Source organism: Protopterus annectens, chromosome 10.part0, assembly GCF_019279795.1.
Source record: "Protopterus annectens isolate FY-2018-M chromosome 10.part0, PAN1.0, whole genome shotgun sequence".
Taxonomy (NCBI): Eukaryota; Metazoa; Chordata; order Ceratodontiformes; family Protopteridae; genus Protopterus; species Protopterus annectens.
In genome coordinates, this window is record NC_056744.1 from 1,504,083,954 (window position 1) to 1,504,098,449 (window position 14,496).

A 14,496-nucleotide genomic window follows, 5' to 3' on the forward strand; every position below is an offset into this window, starting at 1 on the left:
AGAGTGTCAAACAGTCACAGCCCTTAAGGCCAAACAAAATGCCAGACACACTTGTCATTGGTGATTCCATAGTCAGACACACTGACGTCCCGCTCACCAGACTGAGTAAGGAGAAGGTCACAGTAAGCTGCCTGTCGGGCGCCAGAATCCGCCACATAACGCAAGCACTCAAGTCTCTCAACAGCAGGTACAAGTACAACTCAGTCATTGTCCACGCTGGTGTCAACGACCTGAGACGTACCTCCTTGGACTACATGAAAAGGGACATCGAGGAGCTCTCTGATTATGTAGCCCAAGCAGGTATGACCCTGACCTTGAGCAGTATCCTACCTTCACCTAGAATGATGCCACAATACAGTGATAAGATGATCAGCTTTAATAATTGGCTTAAATTCTGGTGTCATTCAAAGGGGATCCGATGTCTGTCTGCCTGGGATGACATGCTGGACAAGCCACGCTGCCGCAAGGGACGGCTTGCACCTGTCACCCTGGGCTTCGGATATTGTCAAAGGCTCTTGCCACCCCATAGTGCCTTTTTAGGCAAGGCTCAAATTCTAAACCTACCACCCTACAACACCAAAGAGGAAAAAAACTAAGGGTAATGCTGCTCAATGCCAGAAGTCTCAATCTCAAGATGCACGCACTTGAGGCCCTTCTCAATATGGAGAACATCGATGTCTGTGCTGTGACAGAAACCTGGTTCAAGGCTCCTGAGAGCACCCCAGCACTAACAGGTTTCACCTCATATCATGCGTTCCGGCCCCAAAATCCGGACAACACGAAGAAAGGAGGGGGGGTGTCCATATTCATAAAGGACACCCACACCTCAAGGTTGGTGGCAACGCACGATGCATCTGAGACCATCCAGGTGCAATTAACCATAGGCAAGACTGCTCTGCAATTTGTAGCATGTTACAGGCCACCCTCTCAAACTCAGGAACCTCACATGGCCTTCCTGAAAACATTGGAGGGGATAAAATGTATCTCCAAACACCATCATACTAGGTGACTTCAACTACCCTAATATAGACTGGGAACACTACTCAAGCCCGAACACTCTAACCTAAAGATTCCTGGAGTTCATAAACTCAAATGCCATGGAACAACTAGTCACCATCCCACAAGAGGAGAAAACATACTTGATCTCATCATCACGAACATGGGATCAAAATGTTCAACACCGGAAGTATACCCCTCACTGGTGAGATCAGATCATAAACTAATCTCGCTGGAGGTCCTCATCCCGCCCCACCTGAAACAAAAAGACCACAGTGAAAAACTTCTCAAAAGCCGATTTCACACTTCTAAAACTAGTGTGGTCTCCTTTAAGGCCCCTGAGCCAGTGGTAAACATTACTCAAACCGCTGAATCACTTACAAATGCCTTCTACCAGCACCTACAGGACTGCATGGATCAGGCAATCCCAAACAAAACTAAGACTCTCTGTACCAAAGGCAAGCATCCAGTCTGGTGGACCCCAGCCATAAACAAGCTCTACAACAAAAGGAGGAAGCTACTACAAGATAGAGCAAAATCCTTGAAAGGTAAGACACCTTTGATCATTATAAGTAAAAAACTAAGAGCTCTCATAAAATCATCCAAGGCAAATATTGAGAGAAAAATCACCAAGGACTCTAAAGACAATCATAAGGCCTTCTTTAGCTATGTTAGAAACCTAGGAGGAAACTCCCAGATATGCTCAGAATTGGTTCAAAATGATGTGAAAATTACTGAACCTACACACATTGCCAACATACTGGCTGACAGGTTCAGTGCAAACTCCCCCCCCCCAAAGGAGAGATATCTATTCCAGAGGATTGTAGCCCCCCAAACATCTCCAACGCCCAGGTGAAAACTGCCCTCACTAAGGCAAAAAACACAGCATCCATGGGACTGGATGGTGACCCCGGCTGTGTGCTTCACGAACTCAACGAGGAATTAAACCCACAGTTAGGACAGCTGTTTAATCTTAGCCTCACCTCAGGATACGTACCCAAGGAGTGGCGCACGGTGACTGTGGTCCCACTTCATAAGGGCGGTGCCTCCACAGACCCTGGAAATTACCGCCCCATTAGCTTGACAAGCCTTATCTGCAAAGCCATGGAGAGGATCATAATGGAACTCATAAATAAAGACATAGGGAACTTGCAGACTTTGGATCCAACCCAGTTTGGCTTTGTCAAAGGCAGATCCTGCCTCTTAAACTTGGTTGACTTTTTCGAGACCAAGGCCATTGATGACAGCCTACCTCGACCTGGCAAAGGCCTTCGACACATACCCCACTCGGGTATCATCGAAAAACTCATCAGCTTGAATGTAAACCCATACATCACAAGATGGGTTGCAAACTGGCTAAGTGACAGAACCCACAGGGTCAGAGTTGCTGGAGCCATGTCAGACTCAAAGCCTGTCACAAGTGGTGTTCCACAGGGCTCAGTCCTGGGTCCACTCTTGTTCGGCATCTACTTTTCTGAAGTACAAGCAAACACAGGAGGGTTATGGCTGACAAAGTTTGCAGATGACTGCAAACTGGGCGCCATAGTCGAAAACACATCTGACACAGATATCCTCCATAAGGGCCCCACAGAAACGGATAAATGGTGCCAGAGCCATGGCCTGAAGTTAAATGCCAAAAAATGCAGTCATACCCTTCGGGAAAAACAAGGTTACCCCTAGCTACCATATAGGTGGCAATCCACTGAGCACAGAAAAAGTCATCAGGGATCTGGGGACCCAGGTTGACAGTAGCCTTTCGTTTGACACTCATGTTGCTAAAGTAGTTAGGAAAACCTTCTATATCGCCCACCTGATCATGAAGGGATTCACATCTAGATCAAGGGAGGTCATTGTCCCCCTGTACTCATCACTCATTAGACCTATGATTGAGTACAATGCCCGTTCGAATGTATCTGACCAGACACCTGCTGCAGCTTGAAAGGCCCCAAAAGTTCCTCACCAAAAGGATAAAGGGTCTCAAAAATATGTCTTATGCTGCCCGACTGAAAGAACTCCAGCTCTATTCAGTCTCATACCGCTTGCTCAGAGGTGACCTGTGCCTGACATATAAGGCCATGTCAAACCCAGATTTGATGAATATGCTTCACCTCAAAAAATCTAGATCCCTCAGAACCACAAGGGCGGGAGACTTAAACCTTGACACAGTTATAAATAGAACGTGCTGGAGGGACAGATTCATTACCCAGAGACTCCCTATGCTGTGGAACAAAATCCTGGTACATGTGAGGCAGAGCACCTCTCTGGCCTTGTTCAAGAGGAATCTTGACCAATGGATGGGAGATCGCAGATATACCACAGGGATTACTTCAGTGTCACTGCTTGACAGAGGCACAGCAAAATGATAGGCATAGTTTTTATTCAAACTAAAGGGGTGGCGAAAGCCACATAACTATGGGCTAGGCTTATAAATGCCCTTGGGCAGATAGCCTAGTATGAACCTATGAACCTTTGACATTGACTTTGACTTCCTGAGAAGTAAATGCCATAAAAGAATTGCCCCAGCTCAAAGTCCTTGGGGACTTCGCTAGTGACTGACTCCTTTGTGGAGTTGGTCAGTCCTATTCATACCACCTGGGTCATAGCAACATAGGCAGAGAAGGGAAAATAAAACCTCAAAAAACACAAAATAAACTTTTTTGTTTTACAAAATATGCAGCTTTCTTCCACAGTATTGCTTCTAATGAAATACAGTGTTAAACTAAAGAGTTTGGAGAAAAGCCACCTGCCCTTCTACCTGTTAAACTAGGGTGAGCGGAAATGAAAATGCTAAAACTGTAGACCCTTAAGTATCGATATCATCCTTGTTTCAAATTTAAAGTATTCCATAAATATAATAAGCTACTTACCTAGACTTGGTGTGACAAATTTTCTGCTACACATGTACTTCAGCATCTTTAAGAACAAGATCGAAAAACATGATCATGCAGAGTGGAAAGCTCTTTGATATTACAGTTTACCTGGAAAGATGCCATTAGTTTTTAAAATTGTCTAGTAGTAAGAGGTTTAGTTATGTTGCTTAATCCATAATAAGGTTATCCTTACAGGCAACATCTGGATATGGAAAATTTCACAACACAAAAAATAAGAAAACAAAGAAGGGTAAGTAGAAATTTGGCTTAATGATAAGAGAAGTTAAGGAAATAGATAAATGGTATTATGAATTACCTGCTTAGTGAAGGATTTAGTATAGAAAAGCCAACTCTGGCAGTGTCATAGCATGATCAGACAGCAAGTCCCCAAATTAAGGAGAAACCAGTGGAATGGGAAGCATCTGATCACTTGCCATGTGACTGTACTTTGGAGCCTTCAGCAGGAAACCAGTGCAAAACTTCAGCTGGAGTAGCACTGCAAGGAAAGGAGCAGGAAACACTGGCAACTCGTATGCAGTCAATGTTGTGGAGTGATGGGCCCATGAGACCCCATATGAAAGAACAACATATGCAGCTAAAGAGAATATGAAACAGGGAGATGTTCTGGAATTTTCTGTAGAATGTCCGCAGGAAACTGAGATCAAAGAATGTGCCCTCTGTTTAGAAGATGATGATCTGAGTCTCTTGATTTAAGAGAGATGGATGAATATGTTAAGAATGAAACAGATTATTGAAAGTCAATAAGACCCAAAATGTTAGAAGCCTGATGAACACAGCACTCAAGACTGCTGACAAAGTCTTGTGAGATAACTGAAGTAAATATTACTGTGCAGCTAAATTAATAACTGACCAGGCAATGAAGGAAACTAAGTAAGGAAATCAAATGCCATCATGGAAGTATCCAGTATAGAAAACTATAAAGCAATTAAGACTAAAAGTGTCACTGTTCAACAAAAATATTTAAAAAAAGATGGACACGATAAAAGCAACACACATTATTAGAACATACCAGGATCTGTTGTGCACTATTGCAAATAAACTAAAAATATCAGGACAGGCAAAAAAACATGGCAGATATGCAAATATAAAGGAAGAGCACAAAATAAGCAATTCATTGATGAAACAAAAGGGTTACAAACACCACCAAAAAATACACATTTTGAAGAAATATCATTGAAGACCCTGTAGAACATAAGATGCTGAATGGAGAGAAGTATTAAAAGGAACAGTAACAAGTTCAAATGTACATGATATGAAATGGGATAAAGTAATGGACAGAGAAGTTTAAAGAAAATTAAGAAACACTCCTAACTGGAAAACCCAGGCCTTGATGCAGTACCTAATTTCTGGCTGAAAGTATTAACATCTTTACATGAAGATTTAGCTCCGACTATGAACTTCTTGTATTTGTATCCTGAGCAGACACCAACCCAGTTAACAAGAGGAAAAAATATACTCCTCCTTAATAATGAACCTGCAAGCCATCCTAAAAAGTATAGACCAATAACTACTCTGACAATGTGTAAACTATATACTGGAATTGATGATGACAGACTTCTAGTCCTTTTGAAGAACAATCAGTCATGGCAATAGAACAAAAAGGTAACAAAAGTAAAATTGAACAAAGGATCATTTGTTGTTTAAGTCACAATGAAGGATTGAAGAAAAGGGAAGGATATACATATGGCATGGATAGATTACAAAAAAAAAATATATACCAGACCACACTATAGATAAAGAAGTGCTACAGATGTTTATGATACATCCTACATTGATTGTTATGTTACAGTGACCATGAAACGGTGCCAAACCACTTTATAGCTAAGCAGTAATAAAACAACAAATTATTACCTAGGGATAAATCTTCAAAGTGAAATATTCCGGAGTGACTTTGTCACCACTGCTCTTTTGTCTTGCACTTATTCCAATAAGCTGTCTACTTAACAGGTTATAGGTCATGGTTGTAATCTGGCTTCCAGAAAAAAATGTGTAAAGACTTCTCATCTTCTTTTGTGTATAATTTAAACCTGTATAGTTCATTAGATGAAGAGCTGAAAGCACAAGTGCAAGTGATCAAAACCTTCCCAGATAATATAAGAATGTCATTTCATCTTGACATAAGAAGCAACGTTTAAAGCAAGAAAGCTGTAGCACCAAAAACAGCCTGGGAGGACAGGAATGTGATATGAAGGAACTTGAAGAGGAGGGAGAATATAAATATTTGGGAATTGATGAATAATCAACAATAAAACGTGAACCAATTGTGAACAAAACTTAGTAAGAAATATTTTTTTTAGAAGACTTCAAAATTAGTACTAAAAAACGGCCCTGACATCTAGGAGCAAAGTCCAAGCTATAAATCAATTTGCTCTTAAAGCTTTTTTAGTGACTGACTGGCCACAAAGGGTATTGGATCAGTTGAACATAAAAACAAGAACATGTTTATAAATCATTTTGAGAAGCATGAAGCAATGTTTACCATGGTTATATATACCTTGTTGTGCAGGGGGTATGCACCTCCTCAAAGTTGATTACATGTATAGATCTGCAATTGTAGGAGTACATACATATCTGCTGACCTCACCAGATCCAAACATAGTGAAAGTTTTAAAATATGAAGATAACAAGTCTAAGATTATTTCCCTGCTTAAGTGCATCAGTGTCAAGCAAGAATGGAAATCAAACCAGAAGTAGAAGAATGAGACAGCAGATGAATGTGCCAAAAAGCAAAAGAAAGAAATAAGAAAGAAATAAGAAGGATCTGTTGAAGGCAAGAAATGTAGTAAAGGCATAAATATAAAGGCAGAAAACTCCCAGAACACCCTCGTGCCGATCAGTATCTGATGTAGGAATGGTTAAGGAGAGGTGAATTTAAACCAAAAGATAAAAGGTTAATACTGGCAGCCCAGGATCGTGGACTACATATGGGTTGGTTTACAAAGTCCATTGAACATGTGGTAGAAACTCACAAACATATGTTCTGTAAACAGAACTTGAAACGGTCGCACATCTTTTGCTTGGAGTGATACACTAATGACAGAGGGCCTGTATACTGAAAGGCATAATAATGGGGCAAAGGCTGTTGCATTGGGGACTGTGTGCAAATGTTACAATGCTGAAGTAAAGGAGAAAAATTGGAAACATGAGCCACAAGCCATTATAGAGAATGATGAAGTCAATATCACCTGGGATTACCCATTGCCAACAAATCAAAAAACAGATGTGAAAAAACCAGTTACAGTAGTCCATGAAAACAAATCAATAGTAGCATTGATCATTGAAATTACTACACCCAGTGATTACAGTGTCTTGTGTACAGAGAGAGAGAGAAAGTAATAAAATACCAGGATTTGTTGGTAGAAGCAAGGGCAATGTGGAAGAATACCCAGACAGGTCAAGTAGTAGGAGCAATGGGTCTCATAAAAAAAAGAATTTACAGTCATATTTAGCTATGATACAGATACATGTAACTTTGTATGAATTGCAGGAGGAGTCAGTTCTAGGCACATTGTGAGTGCTGTGTAAAGCACATTACCTAACATCATGACATTAGTATTATTTCAATCTTTGAACTTGTATCATACTTTTGACTTGGGAATGGGGTCCATTTTCATCATTGGTATTAGAAACCCAAAAGACTTGGAGAAATTAAATTGAAGGAAAATCTAATCACAAAAACTTGATTAACCAAGAAGCAAAGCTAGTTAGATAATCAAAATTAGTCACAAAGTAATTTATTTTCTTTTATTCCATCATATATATAAGAAAAAAAAATAACTCCCTTCCTTGGGTACACCATTCTGAGTCATTCCCAGCAGGTACATGTTTTAGCCATCATTAACTATGTAAACTTGTTTGACACTTGGTAAACACTGATCTTTTTTATTTATTTGTAGTGCCAAAGATGCAGTAGTGTAGTATACTGGCTAGAGAGAGAAAAAGACATGCTAAATAAAACCAATTCAATTTTATTACATTTTCAAAGAAATCTTTTGATATCTACATTTCTTAACATGCTATCCAAGGAAATAACTGCAGGGTGAAGAGTAGCAATTTCACAATGCAAGCCTGGTGACCTTTGTTTTCTGATCTGTAAATTTTCATATGTGACTGAAAAACATTTCTGAAGTTAATGAGTGAATATATAAATAAGGCAGCCAGCTACTGCCAGGAGAAAGCAGATTTATCGGAGTACAATATATCAACAGCCAAATATGCTCTTGAAAAATGGTCACATATTTTCTGATTTAATATAGCCGCATAAACTGGTATCCTAAGTCACACTTTGCACTATGCGATTTCCATAACATTTAATTGTCAATAACAAGGACATTATTCCAAAAAGAGGTGGGATGGACTAATAATCCTAGGCTGACTAGAGAAATTACAGGAGAGATGGTATCACTTGACTAGATAACATCATGTCTTATTGCTTTTGGCAAAATATGCTGAAATATTTTAAACATAATCTGTTGTACTTTTCTCCTATACAGGAAATCAAGCCAGTCACAAAGAGGTATGTATAGAAACTTTGGTATGTGGTTATATCATTGGGATAATATTAATATTTTTATAACTGTTGTTTTTTTCCATCTCTGGATTAATCTGCAGATTGAAAAAATGCGAGCAAAGGTGTGAAAAGCAAAGTATTGAGGTACACAGTTTGAGTCAAGGGGTGTACAAAGGTCCCCTGCAATATGCTACATGGAAAGAAATGAAATCCATCCTTAATCCTGGTAAGAAAAGTAATTTTTCCAGAGCACTAGTTAGTAAAATGAACTCTGCAAATATTCTGCAGTCTAACAGTGGTAAACTTACTTTCTGACGTAGTTGCCAGTCCAATAACAATCATTTCACCAAGACATTTATAGAAACTTATTACATATGAACTGATTTATTCTCGATGCCTTCTGTTCATACTATTACATAACAGCAAACACAGCAATGATCTCCTGAAGTCCGTCTTCTTTCAATTATGTAATCTAAATAACATAACCCCCTTATAGCATTACAATAACACTGACTGAATGACCGTGAGATTGGTGATGTCATTCAAAGAGAATTCTTCTTTTTCAGCAGCAGCAGCAAAAAAAAAAACAAGCATATTCTCAACTAAACCTAACATAATATCTCAGCATCTGGCATACATTGCATATGCAGCCAGACACATGGATGTTCACGCACACATCTGTTCATAGGTACACACACACACACACACACACACACACACACACACACACACACACACACACACACACACACACACACACACACACACTTGCCAAATGTACTTGTAATATGGGAGGGGATGTGTACAGTCAACTAAAAGATCACGCTTGCCTTGGGGTAAGTGCCACTTGACTCACAGCTGTACAACTCCCCATAGGTTCATAGGTAGGCACTAAGCTACTGGCCCTAGGGGCTTATATAAGCCTAGCCAAAAAGGTACCCTGGTTTTCGCCACCCAAGAAATTTAATTTTCTATTCCCCTGTCAAGCAGAGCCACAGAAGTGATCCCCGGGGTGAATTTCCTATTTCCCATCCAATCATCAAGATTTTTCTTGAAGAGTGCTAATGAGGAGCTCTGTTTGACATAGATAGGTAGTCTGTTCCAGAGTATGGGAAGTCTCTGGGACAGGAATCTATCCCTCCAGCATGTTCTGATTATTGTGGTGACAAGGTTTAGGTCCCTACAGCATGTAGCTTGGAGGGATTGGGATTTCTTTAAGTTGAGCATGCCCAACAGCTCTGGGTTTGGCATTGCTTTGTATGTTAGGCAGAGATTGCCCCTGAGTAAGCGATATGCTCCTGAGTAATCTGTTTGAGGTAAGTAATCCTCTTTGTGAGGTATTTCTGTGGCCTGTCCAGTTGTTGTAGATGTCTTGTGAGGTACATACCAAAAGGGGAGCTGTACTCTATAATGGGTCTAATGAGTGATGAGTAGAGGGGAACAATGACCTATTTTTTCCTGGATGAGAAACGTTTTGTGATGAGGTGTGCCATGTAGAAGGATTTCCTGACCACTGTGGTGATGTGATTATCAAAGGAGAGACTACTGTCCACCCAAGTCCCAAGGTCTCTTATCTTGCTGTCATAACTTTCACTTGTCATATACCTTGGATACACTTTCAAACAATATGCACACACTATGTACAGACACAGACGCCACACATTTCACCTGGACACAAATGGAGCAGCTTTTTAGTCAGTCATTCAACCATGCAGAGCACAAACAGCATCATACTTTCAACCACTAACTCTACAGTCTGCCTGCACAATGCCAATTTGACAGACCTGTGTTACATCCAGACTCAAAATACATTGAGTAGATCAAGCAATTCTCTTGTGTAGCAAAAGACCTTGCTGTATAAGGGAGAAGCCAGCTCTGCCAGTGAGAGCTTTGGCATATCCACATATGTTCATCTGGTCTGTGTGTGTGTGTGTGTGTGTGTGTGTGTGTGTGTGTGTGTGTGTGTGTGTGTGTGTGTGTGTGTGTGTATACATATATATATGTATATATACGTATATATATGTGTATGTATATATATATATATATATATATATATATATATATATATATATATGTGTATATGTATGTATATATATATATATATATATATATATATATATATATATATATATATATATATATATATATATATATATATATATATATATATATATATATATATATATATATATATATATATATATATATATATATATATATATATATATATATATATATATACATATATATATATATATATATATATATATATATATATATATATATATATATATATTCTCCCCATTGAGATTGTACATTTGATAAGCTGGTATCGATGGAACTTGATAGCAGTTGAATACAAAGTCTACAGTACAGAGGTAGAATATGAAGGAAAGCCTTTCATCAACATTTCTTCTTCTCCTGCTCTATCTTCTTTTCCATGTGCCAGCCCAATAATATATTCACTTTTATCTTCTATGTGCTCTAGTTGTTTCCATCTTTTTTCTTTGATTACCGAATTCTCTATTTTACATGTTCACCCCAAACAACACTGAGATGCATGTACGCCACCACTAGAATAGTCAAATCCTGATCTACTCCAATACTGAAATAAATGACTAGTTATGCTAGAGAAGAAACTTCAGAACTCTGCTCACTTATTTATTTAGATAGTGTGATAAAACTGAAATCTACCCTGTATGTTATAGGTGCTTAAATATTAAAGTCAGGATTTCCATTCCACTTATAGTATATACCAATAGTGAACAGGACTTGTGTTACACAACAGTCAGGGGACACCATTATTGATGTACCAATATACAGAAGCAGCTGTTGTTTTGCAGACCCAATCACCCAATTATTGGAACACAAGGCTGCAAAAAGTGTGTGGGTATCCTTTGTTTTGTTGTGACATAGAGTGTTTTCTCTCTCTCACTCTCTCTCTCTCTCTCTGAGGCTGCATAACCTTGACGTTGGAATCTATTAAGTAGAGGAGTGAGAGAGTGCAGTAATCTTTCTTCTTCCCCCCAATTAAAAGTAAACACTGGTACCCTGCAGTGAAATGTATTTAGCTAATATATATTCAAATCTTATCTGCTACAAGCATCTGAGTTTTGGCTGCTTAAAGATCCCACTCATTGCCTGGGGTACAAATATATCTTGTACTTAAACTTGAATATTGTGTTCTGGCATGGCGCATCAGCTGTACCGAGAGAGTGGAGTTGCTGCTCAGGTAAGTGAGGCAGCTGTGGAGATAGGGATGGAGGAGGTGAGAGTTTAGATTAGAGTTTTAGGCAGTAATTGGGAGGGAGCTGAGTTAGATTTAGGGATAAAGACGGGAATTAAGGATTTAGGAGGAGGAGGAGTGGAGTTTTAAGTTTAAGTAGAAATTGGGGACTTTAAGATTAGGCAATGGAAGACAAGTTTTAGGCTTAGACAGCAATTGGATAATTTAAGTTTAGAAGAGGGGAGTTTTAGGTTTAGGAATACATTCCTGAATCTAGTTTTATGGAGGGTAAGTTTTTAGACTTATGGTACCTATTGGGAGACATTAGGTTTAGGTTGTGGAAGAGCAGTTTTATGGTTAATGTTTGGGCTCTGGGACAGCTATGGAATTTACTATAAGGATTGGGTGGTTGGATTGATGTCTGTGTAGTTAACTAGGACTGGGCTAATGGGAGTTGGGACACTTGCTGTATCCTAAGTGAGACTGAGGAAGTCTGTCACAAGCTAACACATATAGGCACTTGCAGTAGACCCATATACGCATATACATATTTATCTGCAGATGTATTGACAAACAGATCTTGTGACTTTTTGCTGTTCAAAATAGTAGTACAGTTCTGCTATAGTGTCAGTCTATACTGCTGAGCTGAAAGTGACTAGAAAATAGTTGAGATTAACAATTATGCATTTTCTTTTTGACTTTTGGTTCATAGGTTAGTACAGTTTAGCTTTAGACATGAAAGTTCAATGAGACAGATAAATATGTTACTAACTTCTGGAATGTATTTAAAGAGATTAGAGAACCATTAGGCTCAATTATCAACAAGCCATGCTTCCGAATATATTTCAGTTTCACATTGCAAATCCATATTTGTTATGATATTGCTTTATATAGATGCTGTGGGTTTCTGTACCCAAAATAAACAACAAAGCAGAATAGAAGGAAATGCATGGTGAGGTCCTCTGAACCGAACTAAAGGTCTGGAGCAGCAACCCTTATGGGTGCGATGTATAGCATCTGGCACATTTTCTATGATATGAACCCTTATAATGAAAATTTCTAGTGCCCTCCATAGGTACTTCCAGGCTAAGAAGTCAAATTCTTTGTGATGTTTTACAAAATGTACCACTAGAGAGGCACTCAGTGTTAGAGAGCTTCTTTTATGTTTCTTTTAATCACCATTAACTAGACTCCCACAATTCCTAGTCTCTCAAGATCATGGTCTTGTGTTTACTCACTAATTACTAGTGAGCTTAACCTTTCTTAAGATTTTTTTCATGTGTAAATATGTATATATTGTGGTATGGTGAACCACCTTCATATATGATCACAGCTTCGGTGATGAAGAACACTATAAATGCATCCTTGTATGTTTATCTTCTATACTCTATCCATTTATCTCGTGTGTTTTTCTTTCTTGGGTTTATATGTGACTTTAGTACCTATTTAATATAAACTAATAGTTGTATCTAGTTTAGTCTTATATTATGTTTTTCTTTGCCTAATAGAATACATAACATAAAATCCTAGGCTTGTAATATGTTATAAATATTTGTAATATACCATTTCTAATACAATTGTTTTAGTCGTGTTCATCTATTTCTTAGAAAAATATTTCTTTCCCTACTAAAATATAAAATATATAATCTTAGGCTTGTAATATTTAAAAAAACAAAAAACAAAAAAAAAACTTGTGTACCAAATTCTACTGTTATTGTATTTGTCGTGAACTTTTATGTTGTTGTACCTTGTGGAGCTTTTCTCCCCGGGCTTCCACTGAAAATGGACATATATCCAGCTGGACTAGCCCGGTCAACAAATGTAAAATAAATAAATAATACATTTTAAGTCAGCAATGTCATAACATTAAGGATTGCTCTACCAGGACTTTCATGCACAAAAAATATTTATAAGAACACTGGTAGAAAGTAATAGTGATATAGGCCAATAATTAGTTGACTTGAGTGGTCCTCGGTCTCTTTTAGCAAAGCGCTAATAGAGGTTAACCTGGATGAGCACAGCTTGCATCTGTTAGCCATCATGTGATTGAATGACTTCAGTAAAAGTATGTGAAATTCTTATAAACTTTAACGAAATTTATATTGATTTCAATAGGTTCTGGGGAACCTATTACCTGTGTCAATACCCCCAAAGAAATGGATTTGTTATAAAGTTCTCTCTTGGTCTCATTAATTTGTTGATGTATTTTGTCCTGAAACCCATTCAGCTGATCAGAGAGTAGCATTTTACTGCTGACAGAGCTCCTTCCTATTGCCATCAATATCGAACCGAGTATCACATTTGCTTCTATAATGTCCTATCTCCTTTCCTGGAGTTTTCTAGTTAATGCATTTGGCACATTTAACTCATTCCCACCTATAGATATTTTTCATATATCCATTTAAAACCCATAGTTTTTTACATGTTTGGGAATGATTTGTCAATTAACAGAAATCAGAAAGTCTGGAGCTGGTTTTTCCCTCTTTCGCAAGATCCCCATTGAGACTCCCCACCAGCACAGCTATAAGGGTGAGATGTCAGCTGAGTGGCCAAGCCAAAACTTCCCACACCCTCTCTGTCCAACCAGTGCTTCCTGTCTCTGTCCAAGTAGCTGGCACACACACGCACATTTCAAGATTTGATTTATACACAAATGCACCCACACACCTGGGGAAGGCTGGTACACATTGGCTAGCTATGCCCCCTTCTGTCCAGACTATAAGGTTCCAGCTGCCACCAGCCACTACTTATCAGATGCTTAAGTCTCTTAACAAAGAGTGTCCAATCCTACTGTTTAATGTTACTATTAATCCAAATGGTAGTCTGACCAAGAGCAAGGCTATTTAGAGTGGCCTGTACAGTGTCACCAAATA

At 38.7% G+C, this 14,496-nt stretch overlaps 1 protein-coding gene across 1 annotated transcript in view; it reads left to right on the forward strand.

The window, feature by feature from the left end:
* Nucleotides 1-13,794, forward strand: part of LOC122814317 (nuclear factor 7, ovary-like) — a 191,062-nt gene extending 177,268 nt beyond the window's left edge. The window contains exons 4-6 of the mRNA XM_044086903.1: nt 8,381-8,403; nt 8,499-8,623; nt 13,739-13,794. Of these exons, the coding sequence (XP_043942838.1) occupies nt 8,381-8,403; nt 8,499-8,623; nt 13,739-13,794 (204 nt within the window). The remainder of the gene's footprint in view (nt 1-8,380; nt 8,404-8,498; nt 8,624-13,738) is intronic.
* Nucleotides 13,795-14,496: the final 702 nt, after the last annotated feature.